Source organism: Ricinus communis, chromosome 5 (genome assembly GCF_019578655.1).
Source record: "Ricinus communis isolate WT05 ecotype wild-type chromosome 5, ASM1957865v1, whole genome shotgun sequence".
Lineage (NCBI taxonomy): Eukaryota > Viridiplantae > Streptophyta > Magnoliopsida > Malpighiales > Euphorbiaceae > Ricinus > Ricinus communis.
Genome location: NC_063260.1, coordinates 26,786,610 through 26,805,987, shown reverse-complemented (window position 1 = coordinate 26,805,987; position 19,378 = coordinate 26,786,610). Strand labels below are relative to the sequence as shown.

At 31.0% G+C, this 19,378-nt stretch overlaps 2 protein-coding genes across 2 annotated transcripts; both read left to right on the top strand.

Annotated features, from left to right (window-relative positions):
* The first annotated feature begins 8,657 nt into the window (after positions 1–8,657).
* On the top strand, positions 8,658–13,171 carry LOC8288812 (2-deoxy-glucose resistant protein 2). The gene is made up of 8 exons (XM_002518833.4): positions 8,658–9,182; positions 9,554–10,762; positions 10,901–10,991; positions 11,126–11,283; positions 11,383–11,434; positions 11,767–11,846; positions 11,959–12,052; positions 12,269–13,171. Exons 2-8 carry the CDS (start codon positions 9,596–9,598, stop codon positions 12,856–12,858), a joined length of 2,232 nt encoding a protein of 743 aa, XP_002518879.1. The 5' UTR covers positions 8,658–9,182; positions 9,554–9,595; the 3' UTR covers positions 12,859–13,171.
* Positions 13,172–17,786: 4,615 nt separating this feature from the next.
* LOC8288811 (transcription factor MYB1) lies at positions 17,787–19,020 on the top strand. The gene is made up of 2 exons (XM_002518832.4): positions 17,787–18,064; positions 18,206–19,020. The coding sequence occupies exons 1-2, from the start codon at positions 17,932–17,934 to the stop codon at positions 18,877–18,879; spliced, it is 807 nt and encodes a 268-aa protein (XP_002518878.1). The 5' UTR covers positions 17,787–17,931; the 3' UTR covers positions 18,880–19,020.
* The last annotated feature ends 358 nt before the right edge of the window (positions 19,021–19,378 follow it).

Here is a 19,378-nt window from a genome sequence, read left to right as displayed (position 1 = left end):
TCTGCGCAAATATATATAAAGAATTTTTACCTTAGACTTTGTGAATATAGAATACTTTACATATATATATATGCATATAAAAAAATTAAAAACCCATATAAATAATTGATTGATGGCTCTGTTTGCTGACTATATAATTAGAACGAAGACACAGTCAGATATTCACTTGTATTATATCTTTAGGGTCATCAGCAAAAAGAAATTCTGTGTGTTTTGTTGTGTGTTTTCTTCCTTTTTATGTTTTTCATTTGGTTTTGAACTTTAACGTCTCCCTCATTTTCAATAGCTTTTACATATTTTATAGCATCCTGACACCACTATGTATTAAATTGAGTCTTTTAAAAGAATTAACAAATATTAAACATTGACCAAAATTAGTCTACCTTGTCATTACCCTTTATTATTTGATAGTTTGTTTTAATCATGACAAAAGATTATTAGTTGTTCTAAACAAAATCAAGAGAGACTCAGTGCTACTGATATAAATTTCAAGTCTTTATTATAAAAGCATAATTGAAAAGCAAATATATAACTGATATTTACATATATAACTTAGTTTATAATAGCACAACAAATTAACATGACCGTGAATATGATTGAAACAAAGTGATTAATGAAAATCTGTTTAGCTCTTCGTGTTTATATATTTTAATTGATTGAAGCTGCACCTTCATTGAGGGCCTCTTAATATAATGTTAAGTGTACGTAATTAGCATATGAAATTCCAGAAATTTCACTATTATGTTGGTATCTGTCTATTGTTAATCAATAGTAGCCTATGATTAGTAGTAGATCGCACCATTTGGTCAGTCATAACTCCAACCACACCAAAAGAAACCATTATAGACATATTTTGTTAAGAATTAGGGTCAACAGTGGAAAAAAGAAAAGAAAAGACAAGGATATACACAACCCTGCAAATTATCAATACATCAAGATGAACAGATACATATGACTGTAATTAAACCCCAAAAACATAATAATGCATAGCCTTCGATGGTGCCTAACTCCTTTTTGGCTTTGTTTTGATCTTAATGTATGTCTTTTCTCCCTCTTAATTTTCTTTTTCTTTTTAACTGTAGTTTAGATGTACAAACATATATATATATATACTTGTATGGCTTCTTTCTCTAAAAAGGAAAAGCCATTAATTCAAACTCAAGATTAACTGTAGGCCAAAGAAATAGGCATGAAAAGTGACTTGACTTCACCAACAACCACATTATGCTTATATATAGATTCATGCTATAAGCTACTTGGAAAAACTTAATTGTGTCACAACCACAACCCTATAACCCTATCTCTAATAACCCCATTCTTGGAGTGTGATTTTGGTGAAACAGGAAGTTGAGGTTAATCTTGCATAGCTTATATGTATGATCATCAAAGCTAGGTATCTTTCAAATTCAACTTCTATTATTATGATCATTACAACTCCTAAGATTTTTGTCCTGAGGAGACAAGTAAGGTTCAAATTTTAGAAAAAGCTAGGGTTTCAATATTTTGAAAACTATTCTTTTCGTCTTTCTCTTGCTTTTGAATTTTAACCTCTTTCAAACATGGTATTGCTTTTATTGAAGGGTAGAAACAAAAGCATTAACAATTATAATCACCTGGACAAAATGTTTGTAGATATAACCATTTCCATTTTCAGAAAAGGTAGTGAACCTAGTTTCCTCAAATTAAATTGTTTCACCTGCCAGCAGGTTATAACAATGTATAGCTACAAATGGGACGCATTTGAAGTTTGAAGTTTGAAGTTAAATTATTTCAACTGTTTGAAGCTTTATATGTTTCTATTAATGACCATGAGGATGATATCTTTGGTTAAATATAAAGAACATGGCCAAAATTTTAAAAAAGAAAATTCTTTATCTCAATGAATTATTTGATTATTTCTATAAATAATTAAATCTTATATAAGTCTGCTTCTAATTTCATGTTTGAAAAACCCTACAAGGGAAATGGGTTATTGGAAGAAAGATGTAATAATTTGGTCGTACGGCCATTTTAGGAAAATGAATAGACTTTCTAACCTAATCAAACTTGTCCCTTAACAATGGAAACGACACAATTAGCAAAAAAAGGTTTTCTTTTTTCCCCTCTCTATTTCTTGCACAATCTATATATAAAATTGATTAAAATCACTACCAAACTGTCCCTTAACTGCTCACATGCACAGTACTCCGGTCACTTGTCATCTAAGATACGAAGAAAAGAGTGATCTCCTTCTTGCCGTTCATCTTCTTTTTCTTTTGCTCTAGCCTGCGCTATGTGCTGGTTCAGTCAACATCCTTCCTTAATCTTGAATATCAGACGGCGGTGATTGCATTGGCTAAATCTAATATAGCAATGATGAAGTTTGATTGATTTAATGGCATTTCTCCATTTATCAACCGTGGGGCCATTTTTGTGGGTATCTTTTGGAACAAACTGCCATGATATCTTCAGCATACCTAAAATCATATATATTCCCTGCTGTGGCCCATCTTTATTCATCTGCAAGAACTTCACCACCTGTTATTATTTTTAACATTGATGATCATCTATACGTGGATGACATCTGATGGCTTAATCAAAATGTTCATGTGGAGTTCATCAACCATCATGTGCGTCTCTTAGTGCTATTATTACTTGATTGTTTGGAATATTTTTGGTTCTTAGTGGTGAGGTTTTAATTATAAGGGTTAGCTCAATTCCGAATTCTATTTCTGCTCTTTATTTTTATTTGGTTATGAGTTTAAATTCCAAAGACATGTTTTTTTAAGCATATATTTTTACCTTTTATCTTTCAAGAATTGATTAGTATTCGTAATTAAAGAACTCAAATTGAATTAAAATTATTATATGATAAAAAGTTGGCCTTAATAATTGTACTCAAAGATATAATTAAAAATTAATTAGTCTGGATGGGAATAATTAACATTTTATTTTTAGTTACTTGAAGAGTTTTAATTTTAAGAAAATAAAAATAGAAAGGGAAGTACTCAATATGACAAACTAAGCCATGAAAAATTACCAGTGTACAAAAAGAAATTCATGAAAAGTCCATATTTATACACTCGCAGAAGTTACTGTAGAACTCCTCAGTAGACTAATATAAAAATAAAAAAATAAAAAACTACCAGTAGACTATAGTGTACTGTTGTATACAAATACAAAATGAAAGGAGCAGAGCGCGCGAGAGTGGCGGCGAACAAAAGCCGTCAGATGTGGGGGCATCTTTTACGATAGGGACCCACCAGAGTCAAAAGCACCATAACAGGCTGAGTTAAGAACACGTGTCTGGTGATGTTGACTCTACAGGATAAAAACCCACTGCAGAAATTTCATTGTATATTCTACAAAGGAAAGTCACTGTACAAGTGTGGTGTACAAAAACGAGTGGGCGGTGGTGCCGGATTTGTGAAGGTGGAGGGTGGGTCCCTACACATGCGCGTGCCAAAGATTTTTCAAAATCATACCCAACCAAACAAAGTTTAAGAATCTAATCCATAGCCGTCTGATATAAAACTTCCCTAATCCATCACAAGGCTGCAATTCTTAGATGATGTCAACGTGATCGGCTTCTCCAGCAGCTTCCTTCCTTCTCCTCCCTCCTATTGACGTGGACAGCATGTGCCTAGTGCATTCCATGTCAGCATCACTGCGTTTTTACTATAAAATAAAAATATAAATAAATTTGAGTCAATTTTAAAGTTAAAAAGAAATCAACAAGTCTTAACATGTTTTTAATTAGATTTTCGATTAAATGTTTATAAATTGTTAAATTTAAATGCGATTGAGGAAAGTGAAAACTTAGGTTCTTGTACGGATGAGTTTATCATAGGGGACACGTGTAGACTGAGAATCAAAATTGTAATTAACCAAAAGCTGATCTATGTTTTACCACGACAAAACGCTCATTTATTAAATTTTAAGCACGAAATTATTCTTTTTTTCTTAATATGAAACCTTGGTACAACATATTAATTTCTTTTAGTTTTCAATCCATGATTAGACTATTTCATCTAGTGACTAATTTAAATACAATTTTTTTTTTAATTTCCAAATAATATGTTTACCTATTGACATTTAAAATCTACTGAATTTTAAGAGTATAAATATAAAAGAATACTAACTCCATGAATATGAATTTAACAAATAATAATAATGATAATAATAAATATAAGATATTTGTATTAATTGAATCAAAATAAAAAAAATCACCGATCTAAATGATGATTAATGATAAATAAAAATAAAAATAATAATAAAAAGAATGAAAAACAACTAAAATTCTTAAGTAATCGCCAAAAGTCTTTTATTTCTAAAATAAATTTTTTATTAAACTCATGCTCTGTCAATGTTACAAGAGGTAGATGAGGGGTTGAATAAGATATAAAGTAGGAACAGGTGGATTGAACTGTGTCTCTGAGATCTATCATATAAATATAATTAGGTTTTTTTTTAAAAGCGCAGTGTCTTGATGGCATTAGCTTTTACTGCTAACGTAGACAAGCAAACTTCTAATTGTTTTGCTTCGGCTCACTTAATGTCTAAAATGTGCCACCAGAATCAAACAAATATAACAATGATAATAAGAAACAGAGCTGTCAGCCAATGCTGTTTCATTGCTTTGAATATTTCAAAATTAATTTTCTGCAATATATATGGCTTAACCTACAAGGAAATAAACCATCACACTGGAAGCATAAACTCATGTAATTATCACCAGTTAAAAAGGTTATGCTTTCTAGAACAAAAGCCTTAATTTAATCCAAGATTATATCGCATGTTAGTTTCATTGTTAATTTCCAGATTATAATAACAAGTCTTTTAGCAATTTGTTGAATCTGTAACAAATGATGCAAAAAGTTGAGTTTCCTTCGGGTGGAAATAATTAAGTTTTACTTTAAGAGTTATAATAAATTAAGTAATGTTATATATATAATTCAAGTGATAAAAGCTGTTTCTTTTTTAGAAGTAAAAAATTTTAAATTTAAATTTTCTATTTCACATTAGACGAGTTTTTTACTTTATAACAGGATTATCTTTTATGTATAGTCCATAAACCCTCTTAAAAAAAAGTCTCCAATAAAATTTGACTGTTTGTAGTTGACGGAATGATCCAAACGATGGATGGAGACACCCTAACTGTTTTTACGAGATTAATTGAAAAAACAAGGAAATTAAAAGCTGAAAATAATTAATTTCCATTGGCGGAATTGAATTGTGTTGTACTAATTAAGACTGAATTAGGGCCTTGGGAAGCTCAAACTGAACGTACCCACATGGTTGGTGGGTATGTGAGGCCTTACTTCCCCAACTAGGTTGAACTTTCTCTTAAGGAATGAACCCTCGAATCTCCCCATTTCAAGGACACAAATTATAGGCATGGCATTCACTGCGTGGGGTATGGAATTACACCTTTTGGACCACTAACCCTTTTTTTTTTTTTTCTTTTCTTACTTAACCTATTCTTTCAAAGAAAAATAAAATGAAATATAATTGCGCATGAATATGGCTAGTCTTACTCATGAAGTTTAGAATCATTCAGTCTTTTCTATGCCTTCTTCACTCTAAGATGGAATTTGTTGGCATTCATTCACAATGTTATGTGTGGTTTATTACACAGAAATTAAACTTATTGCAGAACAACAGTAAGAATTTCCAAAGGCAGCAATGGATTGGGCTGTCTGCTTGCCTAGTTTGCATTTAACAGGAAAACTATGTTTGATTCAATCATAAAGGCCCAAGAACATAAAAATTCTTGAGCTTCAGATTGGGCTTCTATATGCATGTATCATTAAAGAAAATAATCTTTATCTTTTAGTTCCAACTCTTTATTATTAGGAGCACTATTTGCAACTCGGTAAAGAGCCAGATTAAGCAATCAAATTGGTTTTTTTTGATATGCACCAGAACACATTAGTTTTCTTTTTTCTTGCTGTGATTCTTTCATAAATGGAAAATTCTGTTTTTTGAAAAAGTATTATATAAAAAAATTATACAATTTATTTTTGTAAAACGATTTAATTAGTTTCGAATTTTATATTACCAGTTTATTTTTTCTCATCGAATTGCAATTGTGCAAAGATTTGCATAAAATCAAACTGCGTAATACTGCTTTTTCGAGCATGGAACCGAAATTTAAAGAGGAAGAGAAAATTTGTATAAAAAAATATTAATAGTATGAATATCCCAAGAAATAAAGGGTTTTGCTTTCTGAAAATGTGTGTATGAAAGAGTCAATAAGGATAATGTCAATAGCAGAGGTCATATTTCTTAAAATAAAAATAAAGACAATTCAAAAGGGAAACGACCACTATTCCTAAAACCTCACTGTCAACAACTCCACTAGTAAAAGAAAATAAAATGCTGCTTTGGACGTTCAATATTATTCAATGGTCAATAGTCAACTTTGATCAACATGTTCCATCCCCCAATATTGAGCAAACTTCCTTTTATTCTTCCTACTGATTTTCTTTCTTTCTCTTTTTTTTTTTCTTTTAAAAAAAAAATAAAAAGAATTTCCTAACATAATTGGCAATATCAGGTTAATGGTAAATAAAGAATTAGATACTTGGTGTAAAGAAGAAGAAATTGGCATCTCAAAGGAGAAGAGGGTATTCATTGTTTTCTCTATTTTTAATCTTCCTGGTAGGTGATAATTATATAGAGCAAAACTTGGTTACAGCAATATCAGTTATTCTCTCCTTTAAGCTGCACTTCATTCAATTCAAGGTGTAAATGTAAATAGCAGTGAACTGAACCGAGTCCTTTGTTGGATTAAATTAAATATTATTTAGTGAAATTTAATCGATGCGGTCAAATTCTATAATAATTCAAGTAATCTAATAATTGAGATATCAAAACTTGGAAATAATTAAGAAATAAATAAATTATCAGGCGATTCCAAGGAGGTCCCCTGCATTATAAACTTCAAATCAAATCAAGTATGCTTACCAACTAATTATATAAAAAAATGATGCTACATTGTATTCACTTCTTTTATTTATTATAAGACATAACTCCCATGTGTGACATTCTAAAATAACCCATCTCTTTTAATTTCTAATATATGTTTTAATTTAACAGATGATCATAAAAAATATATTTTCAATTACTAATTATAATATTTATAAAAAGTACTTTACACTAATACATTTGACTTATAAGAAAAAGGTATATTTCTATCAGAATTATAACAAAAATATTTAAAAAAATAAATAAAAAATTCCGACATATTAAATTAAACAATATAATCATTTATTTAATAATCTTAAATATGGTTAATTAAATTCCTACGGTTGAACCAGTGATCTATGGATGGGGTTCCGATTTTATTACACTGATAAAGAAGTATAAGATAAATTAAATATATAGAAAAGATGATGCAGTTCTTTGGCCATTTAAGGCAAGCAACCTCTTCCACAATAATATTATTTTCTTTTTTTGGTGCCAACAAGTATTACTAGATTTTGATATACAATATATGAGTTTGGTTAACAAATTTACATCATCCTAAATGATTTTTGTTTTCTTTTTTTAACATAAGGTGTGATAGGCCAATGATGAAATAGGATCACAATACAGGTAAAACTGCTGAAATGTTAGATCCAAAAATCATAATATGAGACATAAGCCTTATTAAAACTCGATAGGTTAAATCATATTGTTCGAGATAATAACAGAGATCGGCTTAATTTTTAAATTTTAAAATAATTTAAAAAACTAATAAAGTAACGCATCATAACATGATGTCATAAAAAGACTATACTAGCTATGTGTTCCTATCTAGTAAGCGGTTATAATACAATTGATTGAGTTTAAAAACTCATTTTTTTTTTATTAAATCATTACGTTTAACAATCAGATATAAAAATTACTTTTGTATATAATAAATTAATTTTTACTATTTTTTAATATTATGCTACTAAAATATTAAAAATTTTAATTTGACCGTGAGAATGCAAATAACTCTAAACAAATCTATCAATTTGTTAGCTTGGCATGATAGAATCTAATCTATACATTTGTGAGAGAAGGAAAGTAGAAGATGAGCACAAACATTTTTTCACTAAAATTGATTTTGAATTAACAATTTTTTTCATTTATTAGAAAGACATGCTTTGTTTACATCATCTAACCAAGAAGCAAGCATGGTGCGCGACCTTCTTATTCTAGCATAAGTGGCAAGAAATGTAATCGACATACATTAGGTTTGCTCTCCCTTAAGCTTGTGCCGGGTCATGCTAGTTTGATAAAAATGTGGTGATAAATACAAAAGAGAAAACGGCTTATTATCATGAAACTTTTATTTTCCTGACAGAGTTTCTGATCGAAATTAAGGGTAAAAGATTTTCAAAATAAAAATTAATAAATCCTTTAAGATATAAATTACAATTTTTGGACAAAAGAAATACTACTGAATTTCAGAGGCTGTGAGTAAAACTGTCCCCACATAGTTTATTAATTCAAATCTTCTCTAATCATGAAACATCAATAGTACTAATATCTTTGGCTTGTTCAATTAAAAAAAAAGATTAAAAGAAAGAAAAAAAATAAGAATTTTATTTTGGCATTAAATTAGTAAGACAAAACGAAATTTCCGCGTAGAAAAATGTATAGAATGAGCAATGGAAATTCAAAGTCAAATCACATGAGTTGAACATGTTGGGATAGAAAATTAAAAATGATAACAAAATATTCACAAGTTTTAGTTTTAACTATCGTGTTGAAGAGCAGAAAAAGAGCATAATTTTACTGGAAAGATGGGATTTTTTTCCTTTTTGGGTTGTATTTTAGTAACAAATTTGGAAGGAAGAAGTGAAAGAGTGAAAGCAGAGAGCATAAAAATGTTATGAGCACAATGAAACGAAACAACTTTCGAAATTGATGTCCCAACAATACAAAAACTCAAATAACCACAAAAGTTGTTACCTTTTCCCATCTCTTCTCTCTCTCTCTCTCTCTCTCTCTCTCTCATTTGTTCGTACCTACACTAATACCGAGGTGCCCATTTGCCCTTTTCTTCTTTAATTTGTTATTATTTTGTTTTGGGGTTCATGACTGTTTGTACTATTTGTATTGTATAAATATATATATTCTTTGCCTCCTCAAGTGGAGACTTTCACTTCTTCTCTTCAGACGGGCACTTTGATTTCTGGGTTTTGACCGAAATATTCACGCCCACCCAGGTGAGTAAATCTCTTACTTTATCCTTTTCTGCTGTAATTTTTATATGCTGTTTTCAATTGCAAGCAATATGTTTTTGTTGTCATTTTAAACAATCCTTTAAGATATTGATTTATAATAAGATAAAGATAAGTTTATTTGGATATTGATTTTTAATAAGTGTAAAATATGACTTTTCTCAGACCTTAAGATGCTGAATTGTTCCTTGCGAGATCTGGGTTTTTATGTTGATTGTATGTGACTTATTGATTCTGCGTGTTGAGTTTTGCCACCTTCTAAAGTGATAGATGTACTGTTTAATTGAGAGATTTAAATGAAACCAAGGTTTTAATGTTACATCATCATTTTTTTTCTCTTTTGTGAAATGATTCAGGATTTGATGGGTTCATAGCAACATAAGAATAGTAAATATAAAATGGGGAATTACAGTGAAGAGGAAGAAGAACGATTTTTTGATAGTCGCGAAGAGACATCTTCTATGTCTGATTCAGGGTCAAATGTTTATGAGGATTGCAGTTCCAGTATTGATTTTGATTATAGTCTGTTGAGCGAGTCACAGTACGAGGTTTGGATCAAGTCACCAGAAAGTGTTTATGATCGTCGCGATAGGTTCCTGAAGTGGATGAATTCGGATCAGAATACAATATCCGAGGGGGATTCGATCAATGAATCCTTCACCAAAACCCAACTGGGTATTGATAGATTGATGGATACTACTGGGGCAGTATTGAGGACATCAGGTCTTGGAGATGGTCTTCTGTCGACTGAGACTCCGGTGTCTTCTCAATCATCTGAAACTCAGGAATCATTAGAAGATGGTTCAGTGGATGATAACTTCGTGTGCACAATTAGAAATTTGGATGATGGGACAGAATTTGTTGTTGACGAACTTGATCAAGATGGAATGCTAAGTAGACTGCGTAAAGTGGGCTCCAATCAATCTCTTAGTTTTGAAGAGTTTCAGAGGACTATAGGGGTATCTTCTTTGGTTCAGCGATTTTCAAGTAAATATGGTGGTGAGGCAAGAGATTTGATAGAAGAAAAAAAGAAAACAAAAGGGAGTTGGTTGAGAAGACTAGGGAAATCAAATCATGCCGCACGAGTTGTTGATAGACATGGGGCAACAGCTTTCAAGAACAATGACCGTGAGATGCAAAGAGTTAAAGTTCATCCATCTAAAAAACGATCTAAGGAATTGTCTTCTCTTTATAGTGGACAGGAATTTCTAGCACATGACGGATCAATATTGACTATGAAATTCAGTCCTGATGGTCAATACTTGGCAAGTGGCGGTGAAGACAGTGTTGTGCGTGTGTGGAAGGTGATTGAGGATGATAGATTGGATCAGTTTCACATCCAAGCTAATGATACATCATGTGTATATTTTACAATGAATCATCTTTCGGAAATTGCTTCTCTAAATGTAGATAAAATGAAAAGTGAAAAGACAAAGAAGCACATATCATCAGACTCTACTTGTGTCATCTTTCCACCCAAGGTTTTCAGGGTACTGGAAAAGCCTCTGCACGAGTTCCATGGGCACAGCGGTGAAGTTTTGGATCTCTCATGGTCTAAGAAAAGGGTTAGCATCTCCTTGAATTAAGCCAGTTTCCTTGGATAAAATTTGCAATTAGTTTTCTGCAATTTGAAGAAACTAAAATCTACGCATTACTCCTAACATAAGTTTAACTTGTTTTTATTTCATCCATATTTGCTGCAGTTTCTGCTATCATCCTCCGTTGATAAGACAGTTCGTCTCTGGCAAGTGGGATGTGACAGATGTCTGAGAGTCTTTTCTCATAATAATTATGGTACGGATTTTTTCTGAACATCTTTATAGTTAATCATTTACTTACTGTCTGTTAGTCTTTTTGATCCAATTCCTCATTCCATTTGGTTTTTGGTTGTGTAAACTGATTGTCATATGTTATTGTTATCATTGCAGTTACTTGTGTTGACTTCAATCCTATGGATGATAACTATTTCATCAGTGGTTCAATAGATGGAAAAGTTCGCATCTGGGAAGTGATCCGCTGTCTGGTTGTTGATTATACTGTTATAAGAGAAATAGTCACTGCTGTGTGTTATCGTCCTGGTGGAAAGGTAGGAAAAGTTCTTATAATTTAGTTTCAGGGTATAGAAAATGTTCTGTTTAAAACTCAGTTATTGAAGTTTAAAGAACGCCTCGTTTGGATCTTGCAGGGAGGAATAGTGGGCACAATGACTGGAAACTGCCTTTTTTATGATATTATAGGTATGGATATATATGATTTTAAGCAAAATTGCATTGGTTAGTTATCAAAAAACTTAGACTTGGTTTCCTAGTGGGAGTTTGGGTAATGCTCCCAAAATGCTTCTTGTATAGTTTATTGAGGGGCATATGACACTTCTAATCTTATGCAGTAAAAGAGAGCAAATTTGATTATTTGATTGTAGTATTGCTTGTGCTTGGATATTTTTGGATTTTAGGAGAAATTTTTTATTTTTCTTTATAGATTATATAATACATTGATTTCCATTTCCATTCCTTGTCTGTGTAGAAACCTGCTTGCCTGCCTTTCTATAATCATGTTTCTTATGGTTCAGATAACAAGTTACAACTGGATTCTCAGATATCTTTACAGGGCAAAAAGAAGTTAACAGGCAGGAGGATTACTGGCTTCGAGGTGGTCAAGTTTTCTGTGTCTTCTTTCTTTTTTGTTTTTTTCTTTTTCACAAGAAGTTTCATTGCATTGTTAATATACTGGGTAAAGACTTAACTGTCCATGATTTTATCAGTTCTCACCAAGTGACCCAAGCAAAGTAGTTGTGACTTCTGCTGATTCACTAGTACGTGTGCTCTGTGGCATGGATGTCATTTGCAAATTTAGAGGTTGGTAGTTTTCTCGACTTGTTCTATTATGTTTCTTTCTGCTTCATTTTCCATTTGCTGTGAGAAAGTCCTCTCCTTTGTCTTGCACACAATCGTTGTTGCACTATTATATACTCACTAATGTGATTTTTCAAGATCTTACACGCGTGTTTGGGTCATTATTGATTAGGCATCATTCTTTGCATTAGTTTGATTGCAAACTGTTTTTCCTTTCAGCATCAAGCATTGGTGTTGCAGCAAACCAAATGTCTGCATCTTTTACCTCTGATGGGAAACATGTTCTCTCAACAAGTGAAGATTCTAATATCTACGTCTGGAACTACAATAGCGAGGAAAAGAGTTCTTCTCGAGTGAAAAAAATTCAATCTTATCAGAGTTTTGCATCTCAGAATGCATCTATTGCTATCCCTTGGTGTGGCATTGAAAACGTGCCAGGACCACTTGTGCCTCCCAAAGCTGATGGAGATTTATCTGGAAACAGTGGCCTGCATGGTCATAGCCATCATAAATTTTTCGGGGAAACAGATCACAAAGTTCTTCCATCTTCTCCAGATTGTTTCTCTCTTACCCGCGGGTTGTTATTGGATTCTTTGACAAGGGGATCTGCAACTTGGCCTGAAGAGAAACTTCCTGATTCAAGCCCAGTTGCTCTCTCGCCTACCAAATGTAAAGAGTACAGGTTTTTGAAGAGTGCCTGCAATAGTATCTTCAGTTCTCCACATTTGTGGGGTCTTGTGATTGTAACAGCGGGCTGGGATGGACGAATTAGAACCTACCTCAATTATGGGTTACCTCTTCGCATTTGAAACCTCCAGGTTTGGCAGAATGGTCTAGGGGCTTGTTGGTTTTTGGCAATCCAGTAGCAATTGCAAAGTTGGCAATACACACAGTATTCCTGGAAAATTCAGGACAGTACATATAACACAGAGGAGAAAGGGGTCTTGGAGTTGTGGACCCTTTACAGTGTACAATAGTTCAGCTGAGTCAATATAGCATATTTATAACCTCATTGTCACAAGTGGCTGGGGTATACTATTTTATTGGATTCTGTCACACATGTTAATTATATGATTCTTTGATTTGTTTATAGAAGTGAATGCAAGTTCTTTGGAAAGAGAAGTGAATGGGGGTGAATACACATTGAATTTAAATCGGATGTATGTCGAGGGATCAGCAAAATATCATATTCTCTATTGATCCTCTGCCATGATCTGCAGGTGTATCGTTATGCTAATAGCATCTTTTAGGACAAAATAGTTAGTTAAACTCGATCAATCATAGAGTATTTCACCTTTTATGACGAAAATTCAGCCTTCGAAGTCCTTTACTTCTATTGCAAAACTTCAGGCCACAGTCATTTCAAAATATTTTAGCGTCCATGCTGGCGGGCGGTGTACTCTTTTCCATTAACTAACTACCTTCCATGAATGTTGTGTCTGAAGATTCGAGTCTAAATAATATGTCTGTCGACAGGACAACATACCATAATTTTAATATTAAGCTTTTTGATTGCTATCTACTGTAAAGTTCCTCTCATCACTTGACGCTCCTTTCAACCAAGCAAGCAGACCCACACACTACCATGCATGCAATAACCCTCGCAGAATTGACACTCACCATGTTACAGTTCCTTTTATTTCTATATGCTTTGGACCATGTTACAGTTCCTTGTTGTTTTCGAAAGCAAACAGGACTAGACCAACCCCATCGACATCTCTCTCTCACTTGTATCCTATGCCTCCGTGCAAATAAGTAGGCTGTTTCCTGGTCGTCTTCAGACATGATTTTTGTATTAGGTTATCACCTCCTGAATTTCGCCGCCAGTTATTATATTTTGTACATTAATTAGTATCTCAAACGCGTAAACTCGACAGCATTTCTGTCATTTGTGTCTGCTCCTTTAGATGAATTCTCTTCTTGTTTAGCAATGAGATTGTAATTCTTGTTCATTTTAATTGAGATATATTCTTTTCTAATTTCAAACAGGGTGTTGTTCATCATCATTTTACGTACTGTGGTTGTTTGCTGTGCATTAGCTGTCAACTTAATTAGTGTCACCTTACCTCATTTGTTATATGATTCTGATTTTTTATGGTCCATGTATTTTTCAGTGGAGGAGGAGATGAGGAACAAACACACCCTGTATCGTTTACACATCAATTCTTCTACTGGTTACATCGATGCAGTGTGTGAATGTGTAATATATCAGTTTCATCCGCCATTTTGTTTTTTCCGAGGACAAATTTAGCCACAAACTGGTAGTCTGCTTCAGTTTCTATCCCTTAGAGAATAAGGGCAAAGGTAAACAGTGGTCGCGGGATCCTTGGTTATTTGGAGTAATAATTTGGTCGGCAAAAGTAAGACATGAATATTATGGTATTAAGCTGTGCAGCTGTTTGGGTTTGGGAAGCTGATGCCTAACAGAATTTCTCCAATCTAAGGACAGAAAGATTAGTCAATTGCCATTAGCTTCCTCCAAATAAAACGTCCCCATGTAAGCATGTCCATAGATCAATCAAATCTTAGAGACCCTGTCATTAACTGGAACAACCTACGGAACACATTAATTCTTTTTTCCTTTTTTCCTTTTTCCTTTTTTTTTTCTTTTTCTTTTGTGGTTTTGCTAAAATAATCATTCTCATAATCTATATTTATATATATACTAATTTCTAGACCTTATTTGTTTTTTAATATATGTGTTTAATTTTTGACACAAGATTTAAATTTATACGTAATTTTATAATTTTTTCTATTAATTTATTGATTAATAAATTATATTTCTCATTAAATACTGACTCTAATTCTAAGAGATAAAATATTAATTATATTTTAATATTATATCAACTAATAAATAATTTCCTAATTAGATAATAATACTAATTCTCTTTTCAGAAATAGTAGCACATTAATTGTATTTTAATTTTATATTAATTAATAAATAATTTTCTAATCATATAATAATATTAAATCTATTTTAAAAAATAACATATCAATTATATTTTTATATTATATTAACTAAATTTTTATAATTAGATAATAATTTTAATATAGAGAATAACATCTTAAAATTATATTTTTATTATTATATCTAATAATAAATTAAATTTTTAATTTTAGAAAATAGTAATATAAATTATATTGATATATTAATTTATAATATTAAAATTAATTAATAAATAATTTTATATTATTACATGAATAAGATTTTAAAATAATTAAAATTATTAATTTATTATTATTTTTATAATTCTACAAAATAATATTAATATTAAAATTTTTATTAAATTATATTTATCAACTTGATTTTATAATCAAAATTATAATAAACAATGCACGGATAAACGATTAATTTGATCTAATTCCAACCACATTATATTCATTCAGATTTGAAAATTTTGCATCTAAACTGCGATCTCGAGTTATATATATATATATCTGCAAAATGCTATTATATTTTAGAAAGTGAGTTTTAGCATACAGTAATTTGTGTGCAAGCGAATTGGCTTATAAAGAGGTGATATTATATTTCTAAGCTCAATCATAAAATATTTGGAATTGAATTTGGTACAACTCATTTTGTTAATCGAAAGAAAAAAAGAAACTACCAAAAGCAAGCATATATATATATATATATATATATATATATATATATATATATATATATATATATATATATATATATAACGTTAATTAGTATCAGCCCCGGTTTGCCAATATTTACAAATTCCGAAACATAATCCTCAAGGAGGTCTGAACAAAAAGAGAAAAAGGAAATAGTTAATAAGTTTGCTAAAACTGAAAAAATAATAATAAAGAAGGGATTGATTAATAGAGATAATGTATATAATAATAATAATAATAATAATAATAATAATTTATTAAGGGAAAATAAGTCATCTAAGGATCAAATGGCTATTAGAGATTAGTAATTCACCTTTTCTTAAAAGAATAAATGCAAAAGTTGGATTTGTAAATATGCCCAAATCTCAAGGGGGAATAGTTATTAACCCATACATATACCATGGAGTTCTGATATCATAATTTCACCTTTTTTTTTCCATAATTTTTATTTTCATTGTACCAAATACTAATTATTTAAACGGATTAAAGTGGAGGAAACCGCAATTATATATATATATATATATATATATATATATATATATATATATATATATTATTAATTTTTAAAATCTAATATTTTTACGTAGAATTTTTATTTTGATATATATATTATTTTTAACACATAAAATTCAAGATTGTGTAATTTTATAATTTTTTTAATTTATTGATTAATAAATTACATTCATGATTAAACACTCATTTTAATATTAATAAATAATATATTAATAAATTAGTTTTCTAATTAAATAATAATTATTCTAAGAGATAGCATATTAAATATATTTTAATATTATATTAACTAATAAATTAGTTTCAGATAATGATTTTAATTATAAAAATAATATTCTTAAATATTATATTCACTAATAAATTAATTTTTAATTTTTAAAAAATAGTAATATTAATAAATAAATATTTTAAAAATAATATTAGAGTTAATATTAATCTATATAATATTAGAATTAATAAATAAATATTTTTAAAATAATATATTGATAGTATTAATTTAAAAATAATGTTAATAAATAAATATTTTATTAATATAATAATATAAATAAAATTTTTAAAAAATTAAAAAATTTAAAAATATTTAGTTTGCTATTATTTTTAAAATTATTATAAATTAATATTAAATATTAAATAATAGATTAAATTATATCTATAAATTTGATTTTGTAATTAAAATAATAATAAGAAGCATATATTTCTAGTTATTACTAAATTGCGGCTATTATAATTACTTGTGCAAATTGTCGTTGTTATTATTATAAGGTGACGGATGTCAGGCAGAGGTTCTATTAGAAGGTTTCTTGCACTAGATCGTATGTGCTACTAAAAATAGTAGAATTGGGTAAGTGTCATTCTTCAACAAGCAAAATTTGAAGGAGGCAATGGATTTATGGACCATAACAAGCCACAGCAGAAACGAAAGGCACGAAAAAGAACATGAGAATGCCTTCACTTTTTAGCCTTATTTTGCCCACTGCCACTTACCCACTTTCATTTCTTTTTTCATAAGGAAAACTCCTCTAACAAATGAATCACTCCAAGTAATTACTTATTCCTACTCTTCAGGCTTCTCCACTTTCTCCTTTTATACTACCATTCAATACTCTTATTTATTTACTTTTTTTCTTTCACATATTACATAATAGAACATCTTCTTACATTAATAACCTTTTTTGTCATTCTATTTGATTTATTCAAGAGAAAATTCACATAATATAAAAAGAATATATAATTTTTAAAAGTAATTAAATGCTCTTGCTACTTGATCCCATTATATATAACCATTAAATCTAAAGAGATGCTATGGTTTGGATTTGCTAATATCTTACTTAATACTTAAAAGAGCAAAAAAGACCATTTTCAAGAGAAAATGATAGGGTAAATAATATTTTCAAATTCGCTTTCGAGTTATTAATTAAAGTCATAAAGTTGAATTGCATGACTATTGCTGATTGCAACTCATTTGGCCTATCAAAAATACATATATTTCGTGTGGGAATTCAACTAATAATTTGGATCCTAAATTAAGAAACGTAATCTAGACTGGCTGTGCCTTCTTATGGAATTATGAACTATAAAAATTGGCTGATTCCAGTGCTTATTCCACACTTTGCTTTCTTTCTTTCTTTCTTTTTCTTTCGGTGAATACCGAGTAGAAATTCGCTTTCTTGTTTCTTAGGAAATTAAGGAGAAGTAGAACTTCTTGTTGTTCTATCTAAGCATAGCATACTAAAATTCAAAACCCTGGGATGGGAAGAGCTCCATGCTGTTCTAAAGTAGGTTTGCATAGAGGTCCATGGACTGCTAGAGAAGATAAACTCCTCATCAACTATATTCGAGCACATGGTGAAGGCCACTGGAGATCCCTGCCTAAGAAGGCTGGTAATTTCACATTCTCACTTTCTCTTGTCATTTCTTTGGTAGTTTTCACTTATTTATGCATGCAATCATGTCTGCCAACGTTAACTTTGAAATTTGAGAGGATCTGAGTTGGTTCCTGTTAATATTTGTGTGTACGTGAAGGGCTACTTAGATGTGGGAAGAGTTGCAGGCTGAGATGGATGAACTATCTCCGGCCGGATATCAAGAGAGGTAACATAACTCCTGATGAAGATGACCTTATCATTCGCCTTCACTCCCTCCTTGGTAACCGCTGGTCTCTCATCGCCGGAAGATTGCCGGGCCGAACTGACAATGAAATCAAGAACTATTGGAATTCCCATCTCAGCAAAAGACTCGACAGCACTTCATCAGCAACTAAAATGAAATGCTCGACTCGTGGGCCAAGAAAGAGAATTACTTTGCAGTCCAACAAGATGAAAGGTAATCAAGATAGTGCACATGGCGAGACCACAAGGACCAAGATTTATCTTCCGAAAGCAGTTAGGATTTCGCCAGTCTCATTTGCAAGAACAAGTAGTATTTTTAAGGGAAGTGGATTATCTAGTCATGACACAGAAGATTACAGTCTTCCAATATTAGATCAGGTCAATAGTATGAATGATGGAGCAGATAATTTGCCTTGCAATGGAGATCATTATCAGAATCTTGTATACGGCCATGTCTCTTCATGCCAAGACTACATACCCACAACAAATGAAAAAATGTTGGATGAACTCTTTGAGGAATATGAGCAGTTTCTGAAAACAGATAACTATGCTCAATTGGACTCCTTCATCGATTCTCTATTACTTTGAACGCTGTTAATAAAAGGAGCTAACAATTGAAAGATTGTTGCCTGCTTTCGTTTAGATTCTGCGTTGCTTTTGCGTCCTTGCATGTACCTTTCAGGGAAGAGTAATAAAATCACGAGAAAGATCCTAACACAATTGCTTTTCCTTCTTCTTCTTTTTCTGGTTACATAAATTGGTTTTTTCTATCATCTAAGCACATGATATGTTGGCTAAATCTTGTACAATTATGGTTGTTATCTGAAGAAAGAAAAATAAGAGGAGAGGCCAAATCAGTCAACATCCCTCGGAAACTATGAACTATCGTTAGTTCACAAATGTAAAACATCGTATATTTCTAGCAACAGAATGTGGAGTAGCGTCGGGTTTAACTTTTGTGAATGTTTCTGTATTATAAATTTGCATATTCCTGTTGTCAGCTTAACTGGAGCTGTAGAGATCTGGCACTTTATGCAAATTAATGGCTTTAACGTCTTCCTTTGTTCTCAAATAAAACCCTTCTAAT